Source organism: Pagrus pagrus (genome assembly GCF_965226575.1).
Source record: "Pagrus pagrus genome assembly, chromosome: 23".
Taxonomy (NCBI): domain Eukaryota; kingdom Metazoa; phylum Chordata; class Actinopteri; order Spariformes; family Sparidae; genus Pagrus; species Pagrus pagrus.
The window spans coordinates 19,068,396-19,081,309 of record NC_140205.1 but is presented as its reverse complement, the minus strand read 5'-3'; the positions used below and the strand labels follow the sequence as shown (position 1 = coordinate 19,081,309).

The 12,914-nt window shown below is 42.1% G+C and overlaps 1 protein-coding gene across 2 annotated transcripts; it reads right to left on the bottom strand.

Moving 5' to 3' along the window:
• Nucleotides 1–430: 430 nt before the first annotated feature.
• LOC311252870 (uncharacterized protein) lies at nucleotides 431–10,104 on the bottom strand. Of its 2 annotated transcripts, none has more exons than XM_084346476.1 (6): nucleotides 9,770–10,104; nucleotides 8,185–8,405; nucleotides 8,018–8,087; nucleotides 7,768–7,858; nucleotides 5,438–5,547; nucleotides 431–3,429 (listed from the first exon to the last, which is right to left on the bottom strand). In XM_084346476.1, exons 1-6 carry the CDS (start codon nucleotides 9,909–9,911, stop codon nucleotides 3,014–3,016), a joined length of 1,050 nt encoding a protein of 349 aa, XP_084202602.1. In that variant the 5' UTR covers nucleotides 9,912–10,104; the 3' UTR covers nucleotides 431–3,013. The 2 variants fall into 2 exon arrangements, with proteins under 2 accessions (XP_084202602.1, XP_084202603.1); XM_084346477.1 differs by having other exon boundaries at nucleotides 8,185–8,402.
• Between the last annotated feature and the right edge of the window lie 2,810 nt (nucleotides 10,105–12,914).

Genomic DNA, 12,914 nt, shown 5'->3' with positions numbered 1-12,914 from the left:
AACTAGTATGTAATTAATAAGTTGATCCAGTCTAACAATATCCTCCAGCCTCCCAGTGCAGACCTGTTTCACCTGATGTCTCTGAGGTAACTGTGTTCCTGTGGCGCCATCTGCAGGATACAAAGGGAGCATCAACACTGTCCTCAGTATTAGTATCCAAAAAGTGAGCTCGATATTCAAAATATATCCGCTAGAAAGCTGTGATTGATTTGAAATTTGAAGTCTGAATTGTATTGCCCTATAGCCGCTCTCTTCACTTCTAATACTGCATGTTGCCATATGTCAACTCTTCAAAAGTCATACAGACCAACAGCATCCCTTTGTTTTAGTCATTTTATTTTCTGTTTCCTCACTCAACCCCCTCCCCACATAAAACACACAACATTCAACACAGAAATGAAACTAATCAGAAAAATTCAGGAAGAAGAACTGATACAAAACAATTTTAATCAATAAATTAAGGCAAGGATCTGTGGTTTTCAAGACGTGGCAATAAATTCCATGTTATAAACTTTGTGTCAGAACTCAGGAAAACAGTGGAAACAGGAAACCGACCCAAACGTACTGCAGCGTCTACGGACCAAATATTTAAGGCAATGGCTGGTGGGCTTCATGATAAGAAGAACTGACACAATGAATGCTTCACTACTGGGGCATCTCATTTAGGAAAAAGTTAGAAATTACTACTGTTTAATGTCTTATTGACCAAACCTTTAGCACATTTTATTACATCAACATTTGGGCTTCTTTTATACACAGCAAAGGAAATGACTGTGACCTCAACTGTGCAATGCTAATCTGTATGTAAAATGATGTAAAAATGATCATACACACTAAGATTAAAGACTCATGTAACTCTGGTGCTGTTGCAGCCTCAAGAGCACGGATACACTGTTGGCTATTAATCAACATCAGCACAATTTAAAAGCTATTTTTTCTTTTTTACATTTTTAAAAAATCAGGACCTCAATCCTCTATATTTGGAAATTTTGAGTTCTAGCACCCCGATTAGTGGCCTGATGTGTGTTACCCAACAACAGACATCATGGAAACAACCTGGAAACCAGCGCACAGTGACCTCTCAATCGCACAAATCAGTATTTCAAAATGAAAAAAAGACTGAAATATAAAGGCAAAGTTGTCACCGATTCCTTTTCTACAATATTGGCGTCCGACAAACATAAAAACATGCAAAATAATGCAGTAATCTCGGAAAGTAAAGGTACAAAAGTTGAATGGGAGTTAATGTGTTTCTGTCTGATCGTATGATTGTCATTTTCCTACTGAATAAATAAATGAAAACATCATGCAGTCATATTGTGCAGAAGAACGTGAAAAACATGCAGAGTTATGCTTTGATGTACAAACACCATGCCGCAAGTGCCCGAGTTCACGTGTACAACGTACATACAGTATTAACATTCTGCAGTCTGAGGAGGCTCGTCACGTCCAGCAGCGTTAGTGTCAATCCCTTTATGATAAAAAAACATTAGTATATATTAATAAAATAGGAAAAAAAACATTGCTTATGGTAAGACCTGGATTTTTATCACAAGATCGTCCGTCTCGCGGTTTTCTCATGCCGACCAGTGGAAGAGGGTGGCAGTACAGGACGGTGCGGGGTGAGGATGCAACAATGAACGCACTTTTTTCTAGACTAACAGACGGAGAGGCCGAGTCATCAGAAACACCCGACGTCCTGTGACATTTATCAAAGTGGAAAATTGACATCAAAAGACCTTTTTCATTGCAGACGTTGTTACACCGGCGGAACTGATCATCTTAACTTAAGTGTCCCAGGGAGTCGTGTCAGTGAGCAAGCACGCACGATACCAAGAGCCATGAGCTGCAACACTTGGAATACGGTTCTGACCATCAGTTCCAGTTGTGTTTAACAAGTTGTCCACCGTGAGAAAGGAACGATAAAGCCACAGGTGATGACGACAGCCGCCTCCTCTAATGTAGATCAGACTCCGTTCAGGCAGGTGCAAACCTCAGCCGATGACGAGCTAGCGAAACAAAAATATGTATATCAATTTCATTTCAATGGTGATGTTAAAAAAAATGATGGCAACAGGAAAGAAAAGGACATCAGGGCTCTATTTTCAAGTCAGCTCAAAGACTAAAACTCTTGGCTCTATGGTGGGACTACTACCCTGACTACCTGTGTGTTTTTGTGCAACAGTGAAAGGAGCAACAACATGAGTCCCATGCAGATGAGGCATTCCAGGGCAAAGCCTGCATTCCAAATCAAATACGTTTGAATTCTTTTTACGTTAGGGAGGCGCTGCAGCTGTCCGTCCTGCTGAAAACATCCTCCTCAGTTCTTAGAACTCATTTTGAAGTTAAAAAGACAGTATGTGATTGGGAACACAGCCAGTGAGCTGTTATTCGTCTGTGCTCTCTGAAGCTCAGTTCATGAGATGGATCTTTCGCTGCGCAGAGGATTGTGGGTCAGAATAACCAGAAAGGCATGCTGGCTTGCATAATGCGATGGCATACAGTAGGACATGCTGGTATATCTGACATACTATGTATTAGTGTTTTTCTAGCATAATAAACAGTTTGGTAGTACAGCTACTGGAATGCAGCAAAAGTGTTGTTTTCTGGGTGAGGTTGGGGGGAAGACGGCACTGAAAGTTGATGTCTATGGAACTGAGTTCGCACAAAAACATTTCCAACGCATAAAAACACAATGTGTGGTAAGAACGCAAAATCCTGCATCCTCCAGATTATGTGCACACGATTCTGTGGGTATACATAAACAAGTGGAGAGACACCCTCGCTGACCTCGAGCACATGACGAACAGTTTGTCTCGTCTTTGAGAGAGCGACAGGAAAATAGAGCCCCATGTGTTCACCGTCTCTTTCCTTATGTGGTTATAGGTTCTTATGAATGCAATATATGTATTTGATAAATATGTAGACAGCCTTTTGGAATGAAAGCCTTTCACACAATAAATATTCAGAGTAATCCGTCACATTTCTGTACAGCACAGAAGTCCTGCAGAGTTTATTCAGGCCTGTTGCGTCGTCTGAGGCCTGACGCAGGCTGCTCCGCTCCAACCTCCTCAATGTTTGTCTCGTATGACTCCTCTGATGAAGGCATGAGCTCAGAGTCCTCCAATCCTTCCTCCTCCTCCTCCTCCTCCTCCTCCTCTTTGTCATCGTCGTCATCCTCCTCCTCCTCCACGTTCTCTTCCTCCTCTGCTTCCCCGTCAGACTCCTCTGGTTGGAGCTCCTTCATCTCTTCACCTTCTGTTGCAGCTTCATCTTTAGCTTCCGAACGCTTTTGATAGACTCTTTCAGAAGCCTCTGCCTCTGTTCCTGCTGAGCTCCGTTGTTCCAACAAAGCAGCTTCCAGTGCAGACGTGTCATTGGCTCCAAGTGACTCGATGAGGTCGTCCAGATTTCGCCCGCAGGATGCCTCTGAAAGTCACAAAACAAGGTATACTGACTGTTACACAATAGTAAAACTATATGTTTAAATTCTCGACTTCAAATATCTACATACAGTGACTGGTCCCACGCTCAAAGAATAACTGGACACAAAGGCCAGTTGCTAAAATAACCAGATAAAAACTCCGAGTAAGTAATAAGTAATTACCTACTGTATGATTCAACAGCTCATATAATACATTGAGTAACACATACATCTCCACAACACTAATTCCATCAGCACAACAGTCAAAAGATATCATACTCATAAGCAACACTGTTCTTGTTTACAGTCACGTCTATTCTGCCCTTTTCTCAAGTTAAGTTGCGTCAATAAAACCAAACACTTCCTGCAGATTCCAGGAACTGAAGGAGTTTTACCCTTTGAACCGCTCGACGGCTTTTAATGTGATACATCAAATGTGCAGGAAGTGTTCGGTTCATTTGAGTGAACAGTTCACCCAAAAAATGAAAATTCAGTCATTAAGTCGGGGGAGGTTTTTTTAGAGTCGAAACATTTCTGGAGCTTCACAGCAAAAATAGCATTGCAGCATTCTCCAGAATAACTGAAGCAGATGGTGACTGACAGGAAACCAAACACTCATCACTGCTGTCACTGCCTGAGAAATTTAAATCATTTACTGAGCCGGGAAGATCTTATCAAATGTACAGATGCTTGTCTGGTGTAAAACTTTCAGTCAGCTTTTTCACACATGGAACAGTCTACCAACACTTATTGTATCAGAAACTGTGAAACATATTGTTCATTTTAAATTGAATTATTAATTAAAAGACAATCAAGTGTGTGACCAAACTTTGTAACGTTCCAAATACCGTGGAGTGTCTTTTGTTTGACAGTATGTTTAATGCATTGTCCTCGTTTTTAAGTGTTTAACATGTGCTAAATGTGCAGTATTGTTGTTTTGTATTAATGTATGTTATGTGTTTATTGTAGCCGTTGTTACACCCGCTTAGCTGGCACATTTACAGAAATGTTATTAATGTGCAATATCCCGGTAATTCTAGACTGTATAAATAAAAAAAATGTTAAAACAAACATTAGGGCATAATGACTGAATTTTCCTTTTTGGGTGAACTTCTCCTTTCATAGCTGTCGAAAATAGCAAAAGTTAAGTCACAGGGAATGTATTTTTGTTAGATAGGAGAAATTCATGGGAGTATGACCGTACCGTTACTGCACTGATAAAATGAGTTCAGTGGAACACTGACTTCATCAAATCAACAGATAAACATGGGAGAAATGTGGAGTTTGAATAAAACAGAATCAACAAAAATCAAGAGTAAAAGCCTGTCTCAAATACAACCATGTTTAAAACAAAGCTCTGCCCCTCTCCCACCTCAGATCAATAAAGGCCACTATTTGAAAAAAAGACAGGTGAACTGAACTGTGACAGTAAAATCAGTAGCTGTGGTGTTTGGTTGCAATGAAAACCTGCAGACTCTGAAAGGCAGACACAGAGAGGCACTGCAGCATATATAGTATCACAGGAACTAACTCAAGCTGGCTTGTATAATGGAGTAAAAAAGTATCTACACTTGAAACGGATCAGCTGATAGTAACTTATTAACAAATATACTGGGGTGTCACCTGGTAAGCAACAAGAAATAGCTGCACAGAAATGCCGTGTAAGGGTATTCATTTAGAAACAACAGGAACAATCAGAACTATCAATCAGAGCTACATGCAGGAAAGAAAGCAAAGTTCATGGGACCTTGCGTGGGTTCAACCACATTCCTACGTGCAAATCAGATGCAAAACACTTTTCTAGCGATGTATGTGGGAATCAGTGGCTGAATGATTACTATCTGACTTGACACTGCCATTTTGTTTTTTTATTGGAAACATCTGTTAGCACATGCTCGCGCGGTTACTACAGATTTGTGATGCCTAAGCCGACTGAGTCCGACCAGATCACTGACAAGTAACAGTGTGAACAGTAATCCCTAAAATCAGATTTGAGAAAGTCGATCGGCCCACCGTTGATGTTGAGAGGCGGACAGTCCATCCCTCTTTTCTTCATCAGGTACCGGATGGTCTGCAGTTGAGACATGATCTCGTTCTTCTGCTCCTGGGCCACCGACTTCACACTGAAGAGAAATGACAAGTAAAAACTACATGAGGATGAAAACAGATTCATCTCAGAGGAGCTACTGTGAGTATGTAGTAAGAACACTGCCTTTAGCTGGAGGAGGAAGAAATTGTAATTCCTAGCTGGTAGCTGGAACAGCAGCCAGTTATCTCAGCACACCTTTGTTGCTCGTCAAGATGAGGTCGCTGAGGGGAATCATTTGGTTGTTGCTCGGTGGGTTAAGCAGCACGCTGGTGATATTGTAGTCTGCTGAGAGGGTGCCCACCTGATGACCCTCTCAGGCCTAGTCCACATGTAGACGGGTATTTTTAAAATGGGATTTTAAAAACATACAGTAAAACCATCTCCGTCCCCACAGGTGTTCTAATTCTGTTTCATAAATAATCTTGTTCATGCTAACACATCTGAAAATGCATTTTCCATGACAATTCACGTACTGGGCAGAGGGGCTGATGTACACAGGATTGTATACTCAGTGTTTGGTTGCTTATTTACAGAAAATCTTATGAACTACTTATATAAACGTATTTTCTAGAGCAGTTTTGTCCCTGTTTTCCATCATTTCATTTTCAATGTCCACTTGTGTTTATTGTCTAAATATAGACAATCTCCAAGAAATCAGGTTAGGAGTTTCTGCCCATCCAGACAAAACGTTTCCTCACCTACTTCTACAAAATAGTAAATTTTCAGTCATCTAAAACACTGTTTACATGTGTGAAAAGCCGCATTTTATAAGAAGAGAAGATAGAAATACCTGTGTCGGTGTGGACAGGTTCTTACACTCACACACAAATTCAGTTTGTAACCATGTTCCTGTATTTAGTGAGACGGATCAAGGGGCTGAATTCATAACGTTTCTCATACTAGAGGGGATGTTAATTAGTGGCTATTGGTGAGATTACCATGAGGGTTCAACTTTAAACATTATTTTATTAACCGGTAATTTAGAGATTAGACATGTTAGACATGTTTAGAGAAGACATGTCATAACTAATGTCTAAACCTTAACAATTACTCACAAAAGGAAAGGGCTGACATTTGGAGAATGCACTTAATTGCTTTCTTGCTGAGAGTTATGAGTCAAAAAAACAAACACTCAAAGTACACACTGAAATACAAACAGTCATTTTCTTAGTAACACTTTATAATCAGCGTCATTATAAATGGTACATTTAAAAGTGAATTCAACTTTAGTTAATAGTTTTATTTTTAACTGTTAACAAACATTAATATAAAACATTAATTAACCATTAACAAAGTATTACAAACAGCAGTTGCAACTTTACAATAAACAACTGCTTAATAAATGATTTAGAGACATTTCATTGTTTGTTAAAACTGAAATATCAACTAAAGTTTAATTAACTATACATCTTGATTTATTAATGATGGTTATAATTAGAGATGTTCCGATACCATTTTTTCCCTCCCGATGCCGATTCCGATACTGAGGGTTTCGGCCGATACCAAGCACCGATAACGATACCAATGTGTTATAAAAAAAAAGAAATCATCGTACTACGCCTGCATGACTGTGATATGATTATCATTGTGTTGGACAGACAGATCCGCAAGGCCAGTGACGTTGTGGGAGCTGGACTCTCTGACGGTGGTGTCAGAGAGGAGGATGCTGTCCAAGTTACGTGTCATCTTGGACAATGGCTCTCATCCACTCCGTGACGTGGTGGTCAGCCACAGGAGTACATTCTGCACTTAACTGATCCACCAAGATGCACCACAGAGCGCCACAGGGAATCATTCCTGCCTGTGGCTATCAAACTGTTCAACTCCTCGCTCTGAGTGTGGCATTATTGCTCTGTATATATGTACATTTCTTGTATTTTTGTTTTGTTTTTGTTGATATTGATATTATTATTATTATTACTATTACTATTATTAATGCTTCAGCATATTCTGAACTTTGAATGGGAGCAGCTGTAACACAAACAATTTCCCCTAGGGGATAATAAAGTATTTCTGATTCTGCTTCTCTCTATCTAAAACATTGAAATCACTGCAAGATTTCTGAAATTAAAAGAAACCAAAGATAATCTGCCATGATCTTATTTATACTGCAGGCCTGCTAAAAGGAAAGCGACAGAGACAGTAGGGAGCAGTGAAGAGAGGATCATGTTTCAGAACCACAGCTGTAGGAACAAGGCGTGGTGCAATCGCCTGGAGACCAAGCTGCGTGTAAACGGCATCGAAGATAACTCACCAGTTAGTGAGCGGGTCCAGCTGGGTGAGGATGGAATTGAGCATCCTCTCTGTCTGCGCGAGTCTTTGTTCCAGCTCGTTCAGCTGGTTCTCTGTGCAAATATGTACACACAAGAGGAATAAAAACATTACATGTGAATAACTCACGGTAACCAAATATATTTGTTTAGCATGAGTACATGTGGTACCGTATGTTTGAACAACGAAAACACACATATGCAAACAGGAAGCCAATCACACGCGACACACACCTGCCTCCACTGATTTTTTGGCTCCTTTTGTAAATTTCTCCTTTTGTGCCTGATCATCTGCAGACTTGATCTGTGAGTCAAAAAGAACAAAATCCATTCAGATTGTGCCCAAACTGGTCAATTCAAAGTTGCAACTGTAATCTGGTGTAGCAGATTTATTTACTTACCTTCAGGAACTTATACGCTGCAAACACTCCGACCCCGATAGCGTAGAGAGGCATCAGCGTGAACACGTAGCCCTTGTTGTTGCTGGATTTGTACTTGTCGCTCTTCAGCTCTTGCTCCATCAGCTTCTTCATCTGCTGCATGTTCTCGGGGGTCTGAGGTGCACCGGGGGAGTTCGCGTTGATGGGCTGACCTCTCACTGCGCCCGGGCCGGTACCTGCTGCTACAAACACAACATCATGAGCACCATTGAAATCAGTTGGGTTTCTTTTAGCGTGTTTGACTTTTCGCGGCGACTTTTCCTAATTAATTTTGGTGATTTTATTTCATATATAAGTTGCCAGGGACAGCAAATACAACAACACAATAGTGAAAGGCATCAAATACATACGATTTTATGTTTTTTGCTTGAAATCACGTCACACAATCAACACCTGTAAACAACGGGAGCTGCCTGGTTCTCGCTGCCAAGGTCAGAAGCTGACTTTTCAACATATAAATTCAGCATTCTTTTCCTCGGATAAGTTGCCAAAGACACTACCTGCGACCACACTACTGTTCTTTGGTCCTGTAACGTTTCTTTGTGGGACACTTCTCTTTGATTTGACGAGTGAAGGATCTGTTTAGTTGTCAGGCTGTGAACGGCATCCGACCGTCTCACACCTGTCCCGCACTGCCAGCTTACCGGCTTACCTCTGTGGTACACACAGAGGTCGTCTCGCCTCTGCTGCAGCTCTGTTACCACCTCCGCTGGCGAATCAGAGTGTAGAGCATAATATCCCCACCTTGAAAAGGCAGTGTGAATGGGGCCATAAATACAAATCCAAGGTCTGTAACAATTTGTCAGATGTAATGTAGGTGCTAACTACAAACAAAACTCATCATGAAGTAAGCATGTATGTAACGCTGTGACCGTACCCTCTCACTGAAGTTAAATAGAGCAGAAACAAGTGATGGGGGATGGATGCACCTTGTTGGAGGCTTTCTGGCCGATTCAACATAGAATCGGCGACGGTTTGCTGGTGAGAGAAATCACTCTAAACTCACATCAAAACAATCTAGATGTATAAGTAGCACTACAGGCAGGAGGAAAAATATGCATGTTGATTTTAGGGTGAGCTGTCCCTTTAAAAGTGAGCGAACCACAATGGTTTCCTGCTGACCCAAACAGCTGCAGCCCTTCTGACATGTATGTTTGACACCGGGCAGCAGATGAGCCACAGCTGTTCGACAGCAGACCCACGTCCACACCTGCTGTCTTCAGATGTGAATGCCTGTGTTCATTTACTGTCCACCATCATTTCACTGCATACATACAGTAGCTCGTGTTAAACAGCGGACTGCACCTTTAATAGATTGACTTTTTTTCGACTTCAATGGCGCCGAACATTAGTGCACAATCAAACGTTGAGTTCCGGTTGCTGTGCCGCAAAATCTTTTCTGTCCAGACCATAAAATGAGTAGTCTTCTAGCAGTAGGAATCCTTGTTTACATGCTAGCTACATGTAAAGGTGTAATGAAGCGCGCAGTAGCCATATTAGCCTCCCGTGGTACATCTTCCCCCTGCGACAACAGCGAATGTCCTACCTTTCCTGGTGTAGCGAGAGTCAAATCTACTTTCCTTCGCTCCGGTGCCGCCGCCGACGCCGAACAACCTGGGCAGGACGACGAACGTGAAAAGCACGGCCGTGAAAGCCAGGGCGACCTGTTGTGATGTTGACAGAACCATCCTCGTCGTGGACACACAAGCGGTCCCGACACACCCGCTGAGAGGAGCAACGGCAGCCGCTGAGGGACGTGGCTGAAGAGACGGTCAGACAGCGAGGAGACGACACGCTGCCACACTCATTTACAGTGAAATACTGAGGTTTGAAACCCTAAACCAGGCCGGTACCCTCCGAGCAGCTGTGCTCTGCTCCGCTGCAATAACATGACAGGACTTCCGGGAACGAGATTTTCAGAATAAAAGCATCGACTGAAACTCTCCAAGCGTTCAATTAAAATTAAAATGGAAACCACCACTGCATGTTTCTTTGGATTCTAAAGAAACATCCAGTGGGGGTTTGCAAATGGAAAATAATACAGAAAATTATTTTTTTATATAAAGAACATCAAATATAAATGAACAAATTAATATAAACCAAGTTGAATGAATGTAAAAGCAAATCAAAGCAGAAATATCCATTTTAAATTAACATTAGTTAGAGATGCACTAAATAAAGCAAACTCTCTTCATTTTCATGACTGAATAAACAGAGTAAACAATCTGACCTTAACCCTTGTATGGTGTTCTGGTCTGTGGGACCCCTTTTTTAATTTTTTATCAAAAGAAAAATTATACGATTAATTATTTTTTCAAACTCAGACTCATTGGCCTTGGCTCTTTTTCTGTGAGGAACATATATCAGAACACACTTTCAATGACCACACACTGTACACCCCCCCTACACATTTACATTACATACAGGATGTTCGGGTCCACTGGACCCAGGGCCTGTGCGTGTGTGTGTGTGTGTGTGTGTGTGTGTGTGTGTGTGCAGGCTCGTGCAGAGACCTTTGGAGGGGCAGGTGCTCAAGAAAAAAAAGGGATAAAAACTATATATATATATATACATATATAGCAGTGATCATAATGATGATGAGAAAAGAAAACACATTAATTAAAGGTACTACCAATGCTGAGATTTGAATCCATACTAGAGGATGGTTCTGCTTACTGAGAGAGCTGCTCTACCAGGTGAGCTATACATCAGCCATAATGCAGTAATGTGTATACCGTCTTTAAGAGTTGACGGCGATAAAACAGCTGGCCCCAACCAACTTTTATCTTGATCACATCAGCAGGACTGCATCTTCACGCAGCAGTCGCAGTCACCTCGGTCTGACTGTTGTGGCATTTGCCCACATCCCCCTATGGCCAGACCGTCACTACTCCCGTTTCATAGCGTAAATGCAATATTGTTGCTGTAACGTGTGATCTGTCGGATTTTGGGCCGAGCCCGTCTCTCGCTGCGGCGGGGGCACGTCGGGGAACGTCTTGGTGGATGATGTTACCAAGGGGAGCCAGGTCATTTCATTTAGGCTACATAAATTATTATTATTATTTGTTAAATGTTATTCTTTAAGGGCTACTGACAGGCCTTCACACAAACACACACACGCAAAAAAAAAATAATTCAGCACCGACAAAAGGGCACTTTGGGCATCAAGGGAAGCATACCCGTCTGCAGCCTGCAGAAATGGGTGGGGCTAAAGGTCGATTTGTGATTGGCTGAAATTTGACTGTGGGCGTGACTAAAGGTCGCTTGTGATTCGTCACGCCAGCTGTCAATCAAACTCAAAAGAAGAAGAAGAAGAAGGAGGTTATGGCCGGCCAGCCCTGCCCTCCGGAGTGAGAGGGACCCATATGCAGGGACAAGAGCGCCGCCATAGCCTCAACAGAATACTGGAGTTTTATTCTGTGCAAAGTGCCAGTCAAGTATGTTTAATGGTCCCATGAAAAACAATGAAACCCTTCCCGGAAATTTTCATGAATTTATAAAACCCGCCCGGATGCCCCGGACAGGATGTAAAAAGTGGACTTGTCCAGGGGGCAAAAGAGGACGTTGGTCACCTAGATGTTAGCACATTAGCATCCACCAGCTTGTTTACATTTAGGGACTGACCGTGATATAGCCTGCACGGCCAACCGCCGTCATTTAACTAAGATAAAATATATGAACAAAACATAATGTGACACTTATGTTTCACATATCGTCTTAGTACACTTCAACAGCAGCAAATCTCTCCTATTTCTTCTTCTTCTTTTTTTTTAGCCACGCCCATATTCGAATTTCAGCCAATCACTGGCGATCTTTAGCCACGCCCCTTTCTGCAGGCTGCAGAAGGGTACACCTGCATCAAGGAGCAAAGGGGCAGGTGCTTCAGCACCCTCCGCCCCCCCCCCCCACCGCACGTGTCTGTGTGTGTGTGAGTGAGTGGGTGAGTGAGTGTGTGTGTGTTGTGTTTCTGCCCCTGCCGTTCCCGCACAAGGTTGCAACATTGTTGCAAAATTCAAGCACCAACACCGTCTGCTCTTACATTACCGCACCATATTATGATGGATGTAGCCTATTAGAATTAAATCAAATAATAGGTAATAGGTAACAAAGAGCATGAGAAAGTGTCTCTGAGAGGGCAGAGGGACTTAAACTGCTGAGGCGTTAAAGACCTAAACTAAATCCGTCACCCTCCACATCCTGTGTGGTTGGGTGGTTCCCTGCTATTATCAGTATCATACGGTTTAGACATATTCGAGCATTTGAAGGCTGTTGGTGGAGCCATGCCTAATGTCTTTACTGCAAGAGATGGTGAGTTAATATCCCATGCGTTCTTGAATACACCATGTTAAATTCAAACTAATAGGAACACTGAGGAACAGTATTTCTATGGATGAGAGAACATGGTGCTTGTGTGGTTTTGTGCATTAAGTCATTAAAGGGTCAGATTGTATGGTGTTGGGGTCAGTTTTCGAGCAGAGCACTTTGTTTCAGATCCGTCTCTCTGTGGGCTGATTCACAGTCGATAGAAATCTATGCTGTTAGTGTTTGCTGCAAACGTTTTTGTGCAATACACTTAATTGCTTTCTCGCTGAGAGAGCGATGAGAAGATCTGCAGCACCCTCAAAATGATCTGTTAAATATGAAGCTGCAGTACAGCCATTAGATGGTAGCATAACGTAGAGAATGGAGGT

Bases quoted from the DNA above. Each gene is read 5' to 3' on its own strand.
- LOC311252870 (XM_084346476.1), bottom strand. From the start codon at position 9,911: ATGGTTCTGTCAACATCACAACAGGTCGCCCTGGCTTTCACGGCCGTG. The intron at 8,406-9,769 runs GTAGGACATTCG...TTGTGTTTGTAG, and splicing joins CTCTCGCTACACCAGGAAAG to CAGCAGGTACCGGCCCGGGC. The intron at 5,548-7,767 runs GTGAGTTATCTT...ATTTCTCTTCAG, and splicing joins CTGGACCCGCTCACTAACTG to TGTGAAGTCGGTGGCCCAGG.